Raw genomic sequence first — 13,843 nt, forward strand, 5'->3', positions numbered from 1 at the left:
GGTGATATATTTTCCTTCTGGTGAGGCTGGACCCTGAGCGAAGACTCAGATCAATCACGCGGACACGATGAGAGGGTGAACCGTTGACTTTCTCCCAGTTTAGATCAACAGTCAGCACACTGCCCCGAGGAATTGTTATCTTTCCTCGCATCAAAGCATTCCTGTGGATATTGAAATTTAAAATTTTTCATGTTATGAAATGGATGTGTCCTGGCACGCATATTCTGAGTGTTTAGAACCTAATAGAAGCTTTACAAAAAATACCTACAGGATACTACTGCATCAGTGAAGTAAATTATGGTTATTCTTTAAAAATCACATTCTATTGAATTTTTTGTTGTTGTTGTTCCACGAATAAATTCTCCTGAAAGCCTAAAACCTGGAGAGCAGTCCTTTTCTTCTTCTGCATGTCCCCCCATAAGTTACTAAGTGGCTCTAATCTTGTTGTATCACCTGTGAAAGAGAGATGGATACCTATCTCATAGGCTTTTTGTGAGCGTCAGACAAAAAAGGAATGCACATTTTTTAGCAAAGTCCAAGCATTTTGTAGATACAGAATTCAGAAGAGTTTAGATTTCAATTTACTTGGGTAGACATTTCTAAGAGAGGCTGTTTCAGTGTCTTTGTTCAGACACAGTGTCCTTGCTTTTCCCTGGCTTGAAAGAGCTAGGGAAATGGAAGCGTGTGCCAAAACAACAAAAATGTTTTAAATTGGTCGTATGATCTACCTACATAGATTCCTTTTTATTCACTAACAGTGTGAGTAGGTGCCCAATAGGTTCATTCTTTCCCCGTTTGTTTATTCATTAAAGAAATAGTTGTCGAGTGCCTACTATGTGTCAGTTAGTGGATATATTGTTCATTTACACAATGTTAATATATTTTTAGAATTAAATTTAATTCTCTTAAATTGTTTCTTGTTTGCCTAGTATTTTGCTTCTGAGTAGCAGAGGCATGTAACATTCTGAAGCAAGTATCTAAAGCCAGTTGGCCACAGACCGATACTTACAGGCTACTTGTGCAATTGGCCAGTCATCACAGGCCCTTGGCCCTTGGGCATAGGCTATAGGGTGGCTTGTGAACACTCCTGGGTCATCCCAGAGAGGGTCCTGCAGCATTCTTGGGAGAACTGAGTCCCTCTCCCACCTGCTTATTCATTTTACAGAGCTGCCATGGGTCAAAAAGGAATCAAGTCTCTTCCAGACAACTCACCCAAAATTTTGCATATCAAAGATTCCTCCAAACTGAGATTCTGTGAAACTACATCAGGCCTAGAAAAAGTTTTTTTAAAAAAGAAAGAAGGAAGAAGAAAGAGAGAGAGAGAGAAGGAGGAGGATGGGAGGGAGGAAGTAAGGAAGGTAAATTATATCAAAATTCAGTAATCTTTTTATCTAGTCTCAGATCTGAAATGTACTTTCTTTATGACCTTAGGTAAATCATTTAATAGCACAGTTTGAGGGCATCTGGAATTAATCTGCTAGGATTAACATCATTATTGACTTCTATGCTCTATGCCTTTGCAGATAGCAGCATAACTTGTATCCCCTTTCAGCCTCAGTTTCCTTATCTACAAAATGGAGATAAAAACAATGCCTACTTAATAGTGTTATTGTGAAGACAAAGTCAGATAATACGTGCGAAGCACTTAAAGTGGTATATAATAATTGCTCAATAAACATCAGCCTTTAATAATCCTTAGAGTCTCAGCTTCCATGTCTCCAAAATGAAGAGGCTGGACTGGGGAAAGAATGAGCAAGTTAGCTTTTAGCCCTGGCCTTCAGGGTTCTTTGACTTGTCCTTCTCCTTAAAGATCAGTTCATTCCTTCTACAATCTATATGTTGAGGTTTTGGAAGGCTCTAGAAATATCCCAGTACTCAGCATGGAGACTGAGGGTGGGTAGCACGTAACAACCATATGTAGTTATTGAGTTATCTACCAACTAATCAGTAATTATTTCAAGATAAGACCAGCCGGTCTAGGGATGAATTTTAGAAAAAAAATATCAAAATCAATAGACCCAGTTCATTCTTACTGAGAGGTAATATGCACCTGTGAACTAAGGATATAGCATAAACTTTAAAATCTTGTAGTCTGGGTAATTAGAGAATAAGTCCATGAAAATAATATTATGTGAAATGTGTAGTGAAATAGCAGAATAAAGATAATAAATGCAAAAGGAGTTTAGGAGAGAAACTTTTAAATTGTAAAAAACATGAAAGTTTCCAGAAGTCAGAAACCCTCCAAAGAATGCCTTTGAAACATTTTGTGTTTGTAACTGTGCTATTGCATTTGTCATTGCAGAAACAGAAAATAACTTGTGTTCTAAAGTAGTAGATAGTGAATGAGTTTTAAGTAGTAGTCAGAAGGATTCATTTTGCTGGTTGTGTAAAAAGGCCAATTTCTGCATGTTTCCTATTCTATGTTTGTTTATTAGCTTGACATGTATTAATTCTCTGCCTTAGAGGGAAAAAAACAACAACAACCATATTTTCCCAGCCAAGGAATCCAAGTCTGCTATAACCCCCCTTGCTCAGTTCTGGTTTCCACGGGGACAGTGGCTTTGGTAGAAACCTATATCCAAGAGAATCAAAATGAAAAGGGGACAGGAGGGAGCCCTGCTCTCCTTCACATCTTTCCTTGGTGAGGGGAACACTTGCTGGAACTGTCTTTTTTCATCCTCCACACAAAGTATGTTCTTTTAACAACAAAATAAACAAAAACAACAAACCAACAAATGAAAAGTTTTTTTAAAAAAGCCACTAGAGCTGGAGAAAGGGCCATATAAAAATTGCACACCTCTTGGTGAATGATCTCGAACTATTAGTATAGGATCTGAGGTCAAAGAACCAACATTTTTTTTTTCTCTCTTGTATGTACTTGACCTTCTGTAGCCAGAGTCTCCAATTAACGCACACATCAACTCTGGTCCTTGATCACTTCCCAGTCCCGTGTACTCTGATTTTGAGTCTTAGTGCCAGGAAGAACTGGCGGCCGGTTTTCAGAAAGACAGTGGAAGCTGTCAAAGAAGTATTTATCCAAAAGGGTAAAGAAAAGGGCGGACAGCACCATTGCTACTTGGAGCCAGAATGATGTAAGCCCTGGGGCATCCTTCTCATTGAGAATCCCATTACCTCCTACACATTATGATGTTCTGAAAAAAATATGTGAGCTGCTTTGGCCAGGATGCAGATGATGGTGGAGTAGATTCTTCAGACGTCGTATTTCATGCTGATATTTCCTTTCTTCCGTCACAGGAGACAACAACATGGCCCCGCAGCTGGCAGTTCTCTGCGGCAGAGAGATCCCTGGGCCCATTCGGTCTACCGGAGAGTACATGTTCATCCGCTTCACCTCTGACATCAGTGTAACCGGGGCGGGCTTCAATGCATCCTTTCACAAGAGTAATTAAGGAGATCAAACATTTTTAAAGACTCATCTCATTTCAGCTCACCTCTTATTCTCTGCCTAATATTATTTTTTCATGCCAGGTCACAGGTTATAAGTCAGAGGACATGGGTCTCTGCCCAGCCACTGGATGGCTACCCTTATGTCAATACATAGTCTTGATCCAAAGCACTATGGCCAAGTTGTACAAAAAGTCTCCTGCCTTCAGGTCCCTGGGTAGGGCATCTTCCCTCCAAAGGAGGTGTTTTCATAGCAGGCACAAGACTGGTATCTTTAAAACAACTTTTTAGCCTAGCTGAGGGCTGGAACTAGAAGATAGCACGTAGCCATAACACATCACAGAGGAGCACTAAGTTATTATCTTCATAAATAGCTTTGTTGAAACCATCCATTTGAGAGTTCGCAGGAAGAGTTTGTGGCTCTTGAAATATGAATTTGATGCATCAGAGAATGGGACAGTATATGGGGTGCTTTCATGTGTAGTGTGATTGAGACTTCCAAAGCTTGACACGTTAAGTAGATTAAAATTAAAGAAATAGCGCGTAGAATATTGAAAGACTGTCATGTTTTTAACTGAAAAACATAATTTTAAAGGATATTTTCAATCTAACATTAAAAATTAACATTTCCTTTGCTCTTATATACACCTTTTATAATGTAGGGAGCAATTAAAGATAAATTACGTTCCTCACACTCGAGAGGAGGCAGGCTGTACAGTGATTTAAGAGAACAGGCTTTGGCATTAGACAGACCTAAGATAAATTTCCACCTCTGCAATTTAACTAGCTGTGTGAGCTGTCTACACTCCCTTGCTAATAACCTGCCCAGGCCTTGACAACTGGCAAATGAATGCCCTATTCAGTCTCTTTCCTCAACTCTCAACCTATTACTTTCTCTCCTGGATGTAGGTAAGGGCAGTCCCCTCCTCACTGGACACTGCTTCCCACCCCTTCCAATCTAAGTATTGCAGATAAAGGGATTGTTTTAAAGTCGAAGTAAGGTCATGCCATTCTGATGCTTAAAACCCTTCAACATCCTCCTCTTCTTACTCAGAATAAGTCCTCTCAGTTTCCTGCGTGACCTAGCCATGCTACCTTTGAATCTCTCAGTCTGTGTCTTTCATTCTGACTTCCATGTTGTACCTCCAACACATCAAGCCTTTATTCTGTTTTCTGGACCCAAGTGTTTTCTCCACAAAGCAATCTGGTTTGATCCCTCATTTCATTCAGCTCTCTCCTCATATGTTACCCTCTCTAAATTCCCCATACAATATGGTATGTTTCTCCTCCTCCCATTGATTTTTCTTTATAGAACTTATCACTATCTCACACATTATTATATGCATTTATTGCATGTCTTCCCCATCTAGAAAGTAAATTTAATGAAATTGAGAAATCTGTCTCTATTCCTGACCTCTAGTTCCCAGATCTTAACAATAATAACAAACCGAGTACCCGATAGTATGTGCTCAGTAAACGCTAGTCATACCGATCATTTCCTACACTTTGGTCCATTAGTTTCAAGGATTTCTATTGCCTACACTTCGAAAACCCCCAAGAAAACCAGGAAAGCATTACAATCCAGTTGTCATCAATGTCGTTGAAATAACCTACCTTTGTCTCCTCTTGGGAAGGCTGTGGTGGATATTTGCATGCAGACAGAGGAATTATCACATCCCCCGAGTATCCAGAGACCTACCCGCCCAACCTCAACTGCTCCTGGCACGTCCTGGTCCAAAGTGGTCTGACCATTGCTGTCCATTTCGAACAGCCCTTCCAGATTCCCAATGGAGATTCTTCTTGCAACCAGGGGGATTACTTGGTGGTAGGTCTCGCTTACTACCCTTTCTGATTATATTCTCAGCAGACTTCATTCAGAGAACAAGATGATGATCCTTCTCTTCTGTGACATAAATGGATAAGACTTTTGCAATCCCTCTTTTGCCATATAAAGGAGTTTATACAATTTAAATTTGTCTTTCCAGCTAAAAAATGGACCTGATATCTACTCTCCACCCTTGGCACCCCCTGGAGGAAATGGTCTTTTCTGCGGCAGTCACCCTTCCTCAACTCTATTCACCTCGGATAATGAAATGTTTGTTCAGTTTATTTCTGAAAATAGTAATGGAGGGCAAGGATTTAAGATCAAATATGAGGCAAAGAGTTTAGGTAAGTGTAAACTTAATTTTCACTGAGAATTTCATGTGTATTTTTCCTGCAATTGCTTGGTCTTCCTTATTTAAATAGATTTGAGAAATAACATGTAAAGTTTTCTTTTTTGAACAGTAATAGCATTAATAAGAATAGCTACCTACTTACTATCGAGCACCTATTATATGTTTAATGCATTTAATATCTCATTATGACTACTTTTTAAGGAAGGTAGTAGCATTTCCATTTTACAGAGAAGCAAAATGAGGCTGGGACTTTTCCGAGGCCACATATCTAGTTAGTGACCAAAGTGAAACTCTCCACACGTATAAAATAAACTAAATTTCAACCTTTTCATTATAAAATGTCTAAGTGCAAGTTAAATCTAGTTATAGAAACATTGTAAGAGTTGCCTTGTTTTGTAATTATTTGTATACTTTCTTTTAAATGAACACATAATCTTTTGATTCAATTATTACCCATTTAATTATATATTATATCAGTGATCTTTACCTAATTACCTTTACATATACTTGATTATAATTATATCTAATTCCACTGTAATGATTTGATTTTTGTGACATTTACTTTTTAATAGCGCTTAATTGAATAAATAAGTAAATAAGTAGGCATAGCTTCAAAAAAGGGGGTAGTTTCAGTGGACAGCAATATAATAGTAAATCTTTGCTTGTCCCCCTCCCCAAAATTAGATAATATGGATTTCAGTATGATCCTATGACCTCCCAGATTCCTGGATGTATTTCAAAATACATATTAATCTCAACGAAATCATGTATTTTATTTCACGTTATGTGAGAATGTACAGTGTCAGCATCATTTCTTCATTTTGGTAGAGGAAATGAAATAAAACTCTCCATCAACTGACACAAATAATCATCTGCCACGTTGAGGAAGGCCCAAGACTATAGGGAAAGTACTTGTGTCCCTTCCCAGTGCTCACAGCTCTGGCAGGTGGAGGGAGCTTTAACGTAGGTCTGTGGGCACCAGCGCCGTTGCCATATGGGTCAGGAGCTTCTCATCCCTCCCTCTTCCCGTGCTGAATGCTGTGGCTGAGCTGTGAACGGGCAGGTTTTCACCTGGTCCTGAAGCATTATCCGAGTAACAGGGCCTTGGTTCTAGTGAGTAGACTTCAGCCTGCCCTATAGAACTCCAGTTGTCCGTTTTTAATTCTATAAACTCAGTCTTGATTTATATTTTGAAAAGTCAACCTTTAGTGGTAATTCAGATAATCCCCTGCCATTGATCTCTTACTCTTCAAATGTATCTAAGTGCTGGAGAAATGTAATGAGTGAATGCCCACAGGGCTGTGCAAACATGTATCTGCTTAGTCTTTTACACGTATCAAGATCATGGCTGCGCAGCATCCTGTTCCCATTGAACACTCAGTGGGAAGTTCTAACCACAAACATGCTCACCTGCTCCTTGAAGTGGCAGATGCGTGTTCACGCTGCCTTGAAGTTCTGCCGCATGCCTCGTGCCTCATAACTATTTTGTTGGCTTTAAGGAAGAATGAAGTTTCCGGGGAGAATAAATGGTTCGGCAAATTAAAAAATGACACACCTGGTAGCTCCCTCAATAGCAAATTCAGAATTTATTTGCTGGAAAAGAAAATGAGGATCACTGTAGGCGAAAGGAAATTGAGACGAGATAAAGATAAGCTGACTTTACAAAATGATCGTGGCTATCCACGGCGTCTCCTCCACCCAACTGTAGATTGATTTAACTGCGTTTCCCCGACAGCCTGCGGGGGCAACATCTACATCCACGACACTGATTCCGCTGGCTACGTGACCTCCCCCAATCATCCTGATGATTATCCCCAGCATGCCGACTGCGTTTGGATCATAGCAGCTCCTCAGGGGAGGAGCATCAGGCTCCAATTTGAGGATCAATTCAATATTGGAGGATCACCCAAGTAGGTCACCTCCATTTCAATTTTTCTCCTGCCCCAAATGAGTAGTTTTTAAGTGTCATGTCTCAGAGCAATTTATTTCTTCTTTTCTTAGTAGCTTATATACTGCATGCGACATCTAGGGACAGAGGGAAATGCTTTCCTGACTCGAGCCTGGAAACACTGTCTGCAGCCCCCTCTGCCATCAGCCGAGCAGATTAAGTACACAGACACTGTCGCCGTGACCCCTAGACACACCCTCCCAGAGACACTGAGCGTGGCTGTTTGAGATTTATGTTCCCCGTGCTTCCTCCCACAGGAAACATAGAGTGTCTCTGGTAGATGAATATGTATTTGTCCAGCCTCATTTCTGTGTCACAAATGATAAAATATCTGTTTAACAAATGGGAATTTGAGTGATGTGGCACCGGGGGTCACCGGTGTCAGAGAAAGGACAACAGCGAGTACAGTGTAATCTCACAACCTCTGTTTAATAAGAGTTCTTGAAGGATTACGAAACAGAGAGTAAGTCTCACTGTGTTGAAGACAAAGGAAAACTACATAGACTGTGAAAAAAAATAAAATCTATGTGTTTCTCTTTCATTTATGCATGTGCACACATGCGTGTGTGTTACTAAACTTAGAGACAAGAGCTCTTGCTGGCCATTGCTGGGCACTGGACATGACCCTACTCGTCCACTCACCCAGCATTAATTGGCTGATTTGGCTTTCTCAAGAAATATTAGGTCAATGCTTGTCCACTTTTATGAACACAGAAAATTCCTTCTGGGACTATCCATTAGCTGTGGTTACAGAGCCATCAAGAGAGAGTTTATGTCTTTGTCACATGAAAGGTATCAAATCAGCATGTGAAACAAAATACTTCTTTTTTTGAAATACGTAGGGGTTAATTTGAAAATGACTTTTATGCTTATAAAATTAATATAGACTATGAAAGAGAAGTACATATCCTTCAATGTCGAACAGGTAAAAATCTGTGTTTTTGAGCTATTAATGAAAGAATGTATTATTAATAAAAATACCATACAGCATTTTGAAGTGACATGCAGCCTTAAACTGACTCTGTCAGAGCATCTTGTGCTACAGAAATGATTATTTAATAATATCCTCGCAGAAAGTCACTGAAGTCTTCATTACCAAAATAAATCAAAGCAATTGGCCTTGTAAATTTAACAGAAATTTTTTCCCACTTTAGCTGTACTTCCAATTTCCTCGAGTTGCGGGATGGAGTTGATTCCAATGCACCAATACTTTCCAAATTTTGTGGGACGTCTTTGCCCAGAAGTCAGCTGTCCACAGGAGACGCCATGTATTTGAGATTCCGGTCTGACAACAGCCCTACTCACATGGGATTCAAGGCCAAGTATTCTATAGGTAGCAACAGTTTTAATGTTAAATAGGAAAGTTATGATAGAATGAATATATTAAAACTTAAAAAAAAAACGTGTCTTTAAAAGAACTCTTTCTAGCTGCTTAATTTTAAAAATGATTTTAATGAAAAAAGGAGAGTAAATGCTTAAAACCACAGCTATTTATTAATTTTAATTTCTCCTTTGATTTTCATTTTAAAACACTACTTTTAGTAAACTTAAATAGGTCAGTACATTACACTAAGCTATTTTTTTAAGAGAGAGAGACAGAGAGAGAGACCACATTCACATAACTTTTACTACAGCATACTGTTATACTTTTCTATTTTATTATTAGCTATTGTTCATCTCTTATGTACCCAACTTATAGATTAAACTTTATCATGAGTATGTATGTACAGGAAAAAACAGTGTGGAACGTATCCCCCATGGGGAAAAGGGGAACACTGTATGTAGATTATTTTAAGTAATGAAACTGTTTTGTAATCAAATAACTGTATTTAGAACAGTGGTTTTGAATTCCTCCTCAAATATATAAAATAATTGAGCTTCTTTTTTTCTCTAAGTCTCTAGTGCCAAATCTAATCGCCGGATAAAAAGCAAACATATCTCTTTTGTGTTTCGATTTCCTTATTTAGAAAATGAACAGCAAATGTACTTACTGAAGATTCACTATAATATAATATGGTCACAATAGCATAAAATTTCATATCTGGTGGGTCTGGACACAAACCAAATAAACATTTAATACAGCAAAAACTCAGAAAGCCTACTTGAGACAATATTTAACCTACACCATAGGTCATTTTATATCCTAAGTCAAATTGCATATAATTCAATCTAGCTATCACATCCATCTGGTAAATAATTTATGGCAATTTTCAAGATCCTGAGATGCCAATTACTGCAGTAAACTGTTCATTTGCTAGTTAGACTAGAAATGGCAGGCATCACCAATCAACCACAGTACCCCTTCCAGCTGAGCTTGGACTCAGTCTTTTAGAATCAACACAGGTACTGGATAGATATCAATCTATCAGTTGGTTCTTGGGCTGAAACTTACTTGCAAGTAATATCTCTTACATATGTCCCCAGATAATTAATACGACATTACAAAATAGAACATTCAATCGTTGACTTCCATTTCCCATTTTTGGATTGGGCATGTGGTTATCGTTTCTATTTACATCAACAGATTTCAAATAATAAGGAAAGCATTTAACAAACATTTTAAATTTTAAAAACTTCATATTCACTTGGCACCTAAAGTTTTCAAATGTGCTGGTAAAATCGGGGAAAAATCTGTAATAGAATATTGCAAGCATGCTCTCTCTCTCTATTTTCTTTTCCAGCTCAATGTGGAGGAACAGTAACAGGGCAAGCTGGCGTCATTGACAGCGTTGGCTACCCAACACTTCCATACTCGGACAATTTAATCTGTGAGTGGCATCTCCAGGGTCTCTCAGGACACTATCTTACCATCTCTTTTGAAGACTTTAACCTCCAGAATTCCTCTGGCTGCGAAAGAGACTTTGTGGAGATCTGGGACAACCATACCTCTGGTCAGTGAAATATGTCTCCTCTCTTTTGGGGCGTTTATTTGGGGTGCACTCATTCAGCCTCTGAAGTTTCTTCACTTCTAAGAAAAACAAAAGTATGTTTGTACTCTGGAGAGAAGTGCAGATCAGTCAGCTCTGAGCAGTGCCAGCAGTTCTGTCCCTGGATTTCACCATTGACAATGGATGCTGCAAGCCCAGGTGTCCTTATATAGCTTGTCCCAAGACCCCATGGAGAGAGCGCTGGACTGGGAAGCCACCCTCTTCCTGCTGAGACAGCCCATGGCCACGTGCAGTTACTCACAGTCATCCTGAGGCTTGGGGGGAGGAGAGGGTAACATATATCTCCCGGCAATAATATGAGACGGACGCTTGTCACTCTGTTGTCTTGGACCACATTTTTAAGCAAATGAGTAAGCCTTCCTTGTTGTTCTCAAGATACCCTTCCTCTAGTTGGTTGCATTTTTTTCACACTTCTTCATATATTTGAGTATGCTAATTTTTATTCATGTTTTCCTGCTTTTCTTGACAGAGATTACCATTATCGTAGGCAGAGTCTTGTCTTTTATTATTTTCTTTGTACATGCAGGACACCTCAAATAGAGGTTAAAAGAAATTAGTCGCCTGGACATATGCATACTTAATTTTTTGATTTCTCATAGGAAATGTCTTGGGCAAATACTGTGGAAATGCCATTCCTGACAGCATAGATACTTCCAGCAATGTTGCTTTGGTCAGATTTGTCACGGATGACTCTATTACTGCCTCTGGATTCAGACTGCGGTTTGAATCCAGCCTGGAAGGTGAGTTCATTGGTTCATTTAAAAGAAGAAAATACATTTTTGAGCACCTACATTGGTTAGACACTATGTTGGGCCCTGGTGTTACAAAACAAAACATGACCTCTGTTGTCTTGGACCTTATGGTTTAGTGGAGAGGCAGACATTAATCAAAAAGTCACATCAAGAAATGAAACATTACAATTGTGATACGTGCTACAAAGGCAAGTAACTAGTATCACAAGAAATATAATAAGGTGATGAGAGTTCTACTGCAATGCTCATCTTAAGAAAAATCTAGTCCATTAGTCCTATAGTCATTCGGAATTTGCATTCCCAAATACCCCGACAAACTCAGGTGACATAAAGGTCTTGTCTGCAAAACTGGATAATTACTTCAGCCTTCTGGTTTTCCTGATTCTTAAGTTCACAACATTTATTGGTCTCTCATATTTCTTGGACCATGGTGATAATTAAAATGCTGCCAGTGGCCTATCATCCTTGGAAGCCAAGATTAGGTATTAATAGAGATAAGAAGTGAATGTAAATGTTCTCTAAGAGTCCTCACATGTGATCACAAATAAATAAGGGCAATGATTTTGTCTAGAGGGATAATTTAAAAATAACTTTAATTTTGAGAGCTTCCCTGATGGAAGGAGATATTTTAATTGGATTGCAAGTTTTCTTAGCTTTCTTTCCCCCCCATCAGAGTGTGGCGGGGATCTGCAGGGCTCTACTGGGACATTCACCTCTCCCAACTACCCGAACCCAAATCCTCACGCCCGGGTCTGCGAGTGGAGAATCTCCGTGCAGGAAGGAAGGCGGGTCACCCTGACGTTTGACAACCTGAGACTGGAAGCTCGCCCATCCTGCGACAGCGAGCATGTGATAGTAAGTGTCCTGTGCAGTCAGGGATATTATGTCTCATTGTTTAAGGAGTTTATTGACTCATAAATCATAGTCAGAAAACTAGGTCACGAACACTGGCATCTAAGCAACTGTATCTCAGACAAGTTCTAAGTGCTTTAGATAGAACAAAGTCACAATGAACTTCCCAAATAACTGCAAATGTTGTTTGAAGAGACTATTAGCTATCACAACATGCAGCAGGGTCATAGACAGAATAAATTTTTTTTTTTTTTTTTTTTTTAAGACAGAGTCTCACTTTATAGCCCAGGCTAGAGTGAGTGCCGTGGCGTCAGTCTAGCTCACAGCAACCTCAAACTCCTGGCTCAAGCAATCCTCCTGCCTCAGCCTCCCAAGTAGCTGGGACTACAGGCATTCGCCACCATGCCTGGCTAATTTTTTGTATATATATATTAGTTGGCCAATTAATTTCTTTCTATTTATAGTAGAGACGGGGTCTCGCTTTTGCTCAGGCTGGTTTCGAACTCCTGACCTCGAGCAATCCGCCCGCCTCGGCCTCCCAGAGAGCTAGGATTACAGGCGTGAGCCACCGCGCCAGGCCGACAGAATAAATTTTAAGAGAAAAATGATCATTATATTAGCAGCCCACTTCCCTCTTCTGCCTGCCTGTCTTATCTCAGACTCCCCTCCTTTCTGCTTACCCGGAGCAGCCACCCGAGCTCTGTTCTGTTCCTTGAATACACTGAGCTGCGCCCACGTTGGCTCTTGCCTCAATCTGGAATGTTCCTCCCTGATGGCTGCCTGGTTGGTGCTCCCACTTCATTCGGGTCTCCAAATGAAATTTAAATCATATTGAATATGATGATTTTTAGGAATTTTACCAGAAGATTATTTATATATCTTACAGGAAAGAGAATATGCACAGTCATAGTCTTTTTTTTTTTTTTTTTGACAGCAGCCTGTATCTGTATACAGTCATAGTCTTAAAACTCAAATAATAAAATAAAATCTACAGCAACAACCACAAATTCCAAGCCAGGTCTTACTTGTCATTTCCTCATCCCTTAAGCATAGATGCCTAAGGTATCTACTTTCAACTCTTTTAGCTACTTCGTGTGGTATTTATGTCATGATTTCTAAATAATATTCCTATTCTGCTCTCTCTGGATTTCTTTGGTCTTAGACATTGTCTATCCACAGCCTACTATGGAAGAGGAGCATTTAGCCCAGTGTTTACATTACCATGGTTATAAACACCATTCACAACTGAGCCAAGTAGTGTACTATGGTAGTAACATTTGCTTTTGTTTTTCCAAGTAATAATAATAATAATTGTGTCCTCTTTACATATTCTGGGTTTTCTATACATTGATCACTAATTCTTCCACACTCCTCCCACCCCAGGTGTGCATCTCCACCTTATGTAGTAAAACACAACCATCAGTTCCGTTTCTATTCTAAAACAATGTCCTTCCTTGAGCTTTTATCTGTCAGCTGCAAACCTGATGCCAGCTGTCATTGCGCGATTTCCCTTCACCCTTAGAGTTGCAAACGCCTTCATTCCTCTCCTGGGTTGAGGGCCTGGCATTGCCATCCTATGCATTCCCTTTCTCGGCTAATTTCCTCTTCTTGGTGAGTCACATGCTCTTGTTGCTCCCTACGGAAATGGAAATGGGTGATAAATTTTTTGAGAAATTTTAGAACTGAAATTATCCTTATTCAACCCTCATTCTTTGAATAAATATTTTATATATTCTATATATTCATATGCATATGAATATT

At 39.4% G+C, this 13,843-nt stretch overlaps 1 protein-coding gene across 1 annotated transcript in view; it reads left to right on the forward strand.

The window, feature by feature from the left end:
- The window catches only part of CUBN (cubilin), a 234,572-nt gene that overhangs the window by 148,465 nt on the left and 72,264 nt on the right, over positions 1 to 13,843 (forward strand). The window contains exons 41-48 of the mRNA XM_012753774.3: positions 3,256 to 3,402; positions 5,040 to 5,230; positions 5,391 to 5,574; positions 7,318 to 7,492; positions 8,685 to 8,863; positions 10,212 to 10,421; positions 11,078 to 11,218; positions 11,904 to 12,085. Of these exons, the coding sequence (XP_012609228.2) occupies positions 3,256 to 3,402; positions 5,040 to 5,230; positions 5,391 to 5,574; positions 7,318 to 7,492; positions 8,685 to 8,863; positions 10,212 to 10,421; positions 11,078 to 11,218; positions 11,904 to 12,085 (1,409 nt within the window). The remainder of the gene's footprint in view (positions 1 to 3,255; positions 3,403 to 5,039; positions 5,231 to 5,390; positions 5,575 to 7,317; positions 7,493 to 8,684; positions 8,864 to 10,211; positions 10,422 to 11,077; positions 11,219 to 11,903; positions 12,086 to 13,843) is intronic.

The sequence above is a fragment of the Microcebus murinus genome, chromosome 25, assembly GCF_040939455.1.
Source record: "Microcebus murinus isolate Inina chromosome 25, M.murinus_Inina_mat1.0, whole genome shotgun sequence".
Taxonomy (NCBI): Eukaryota; Metazoa; Chordata; class Mammalia; order Primates; family Cheirogaleidae; genus Microcebus; species Microcebus murinus.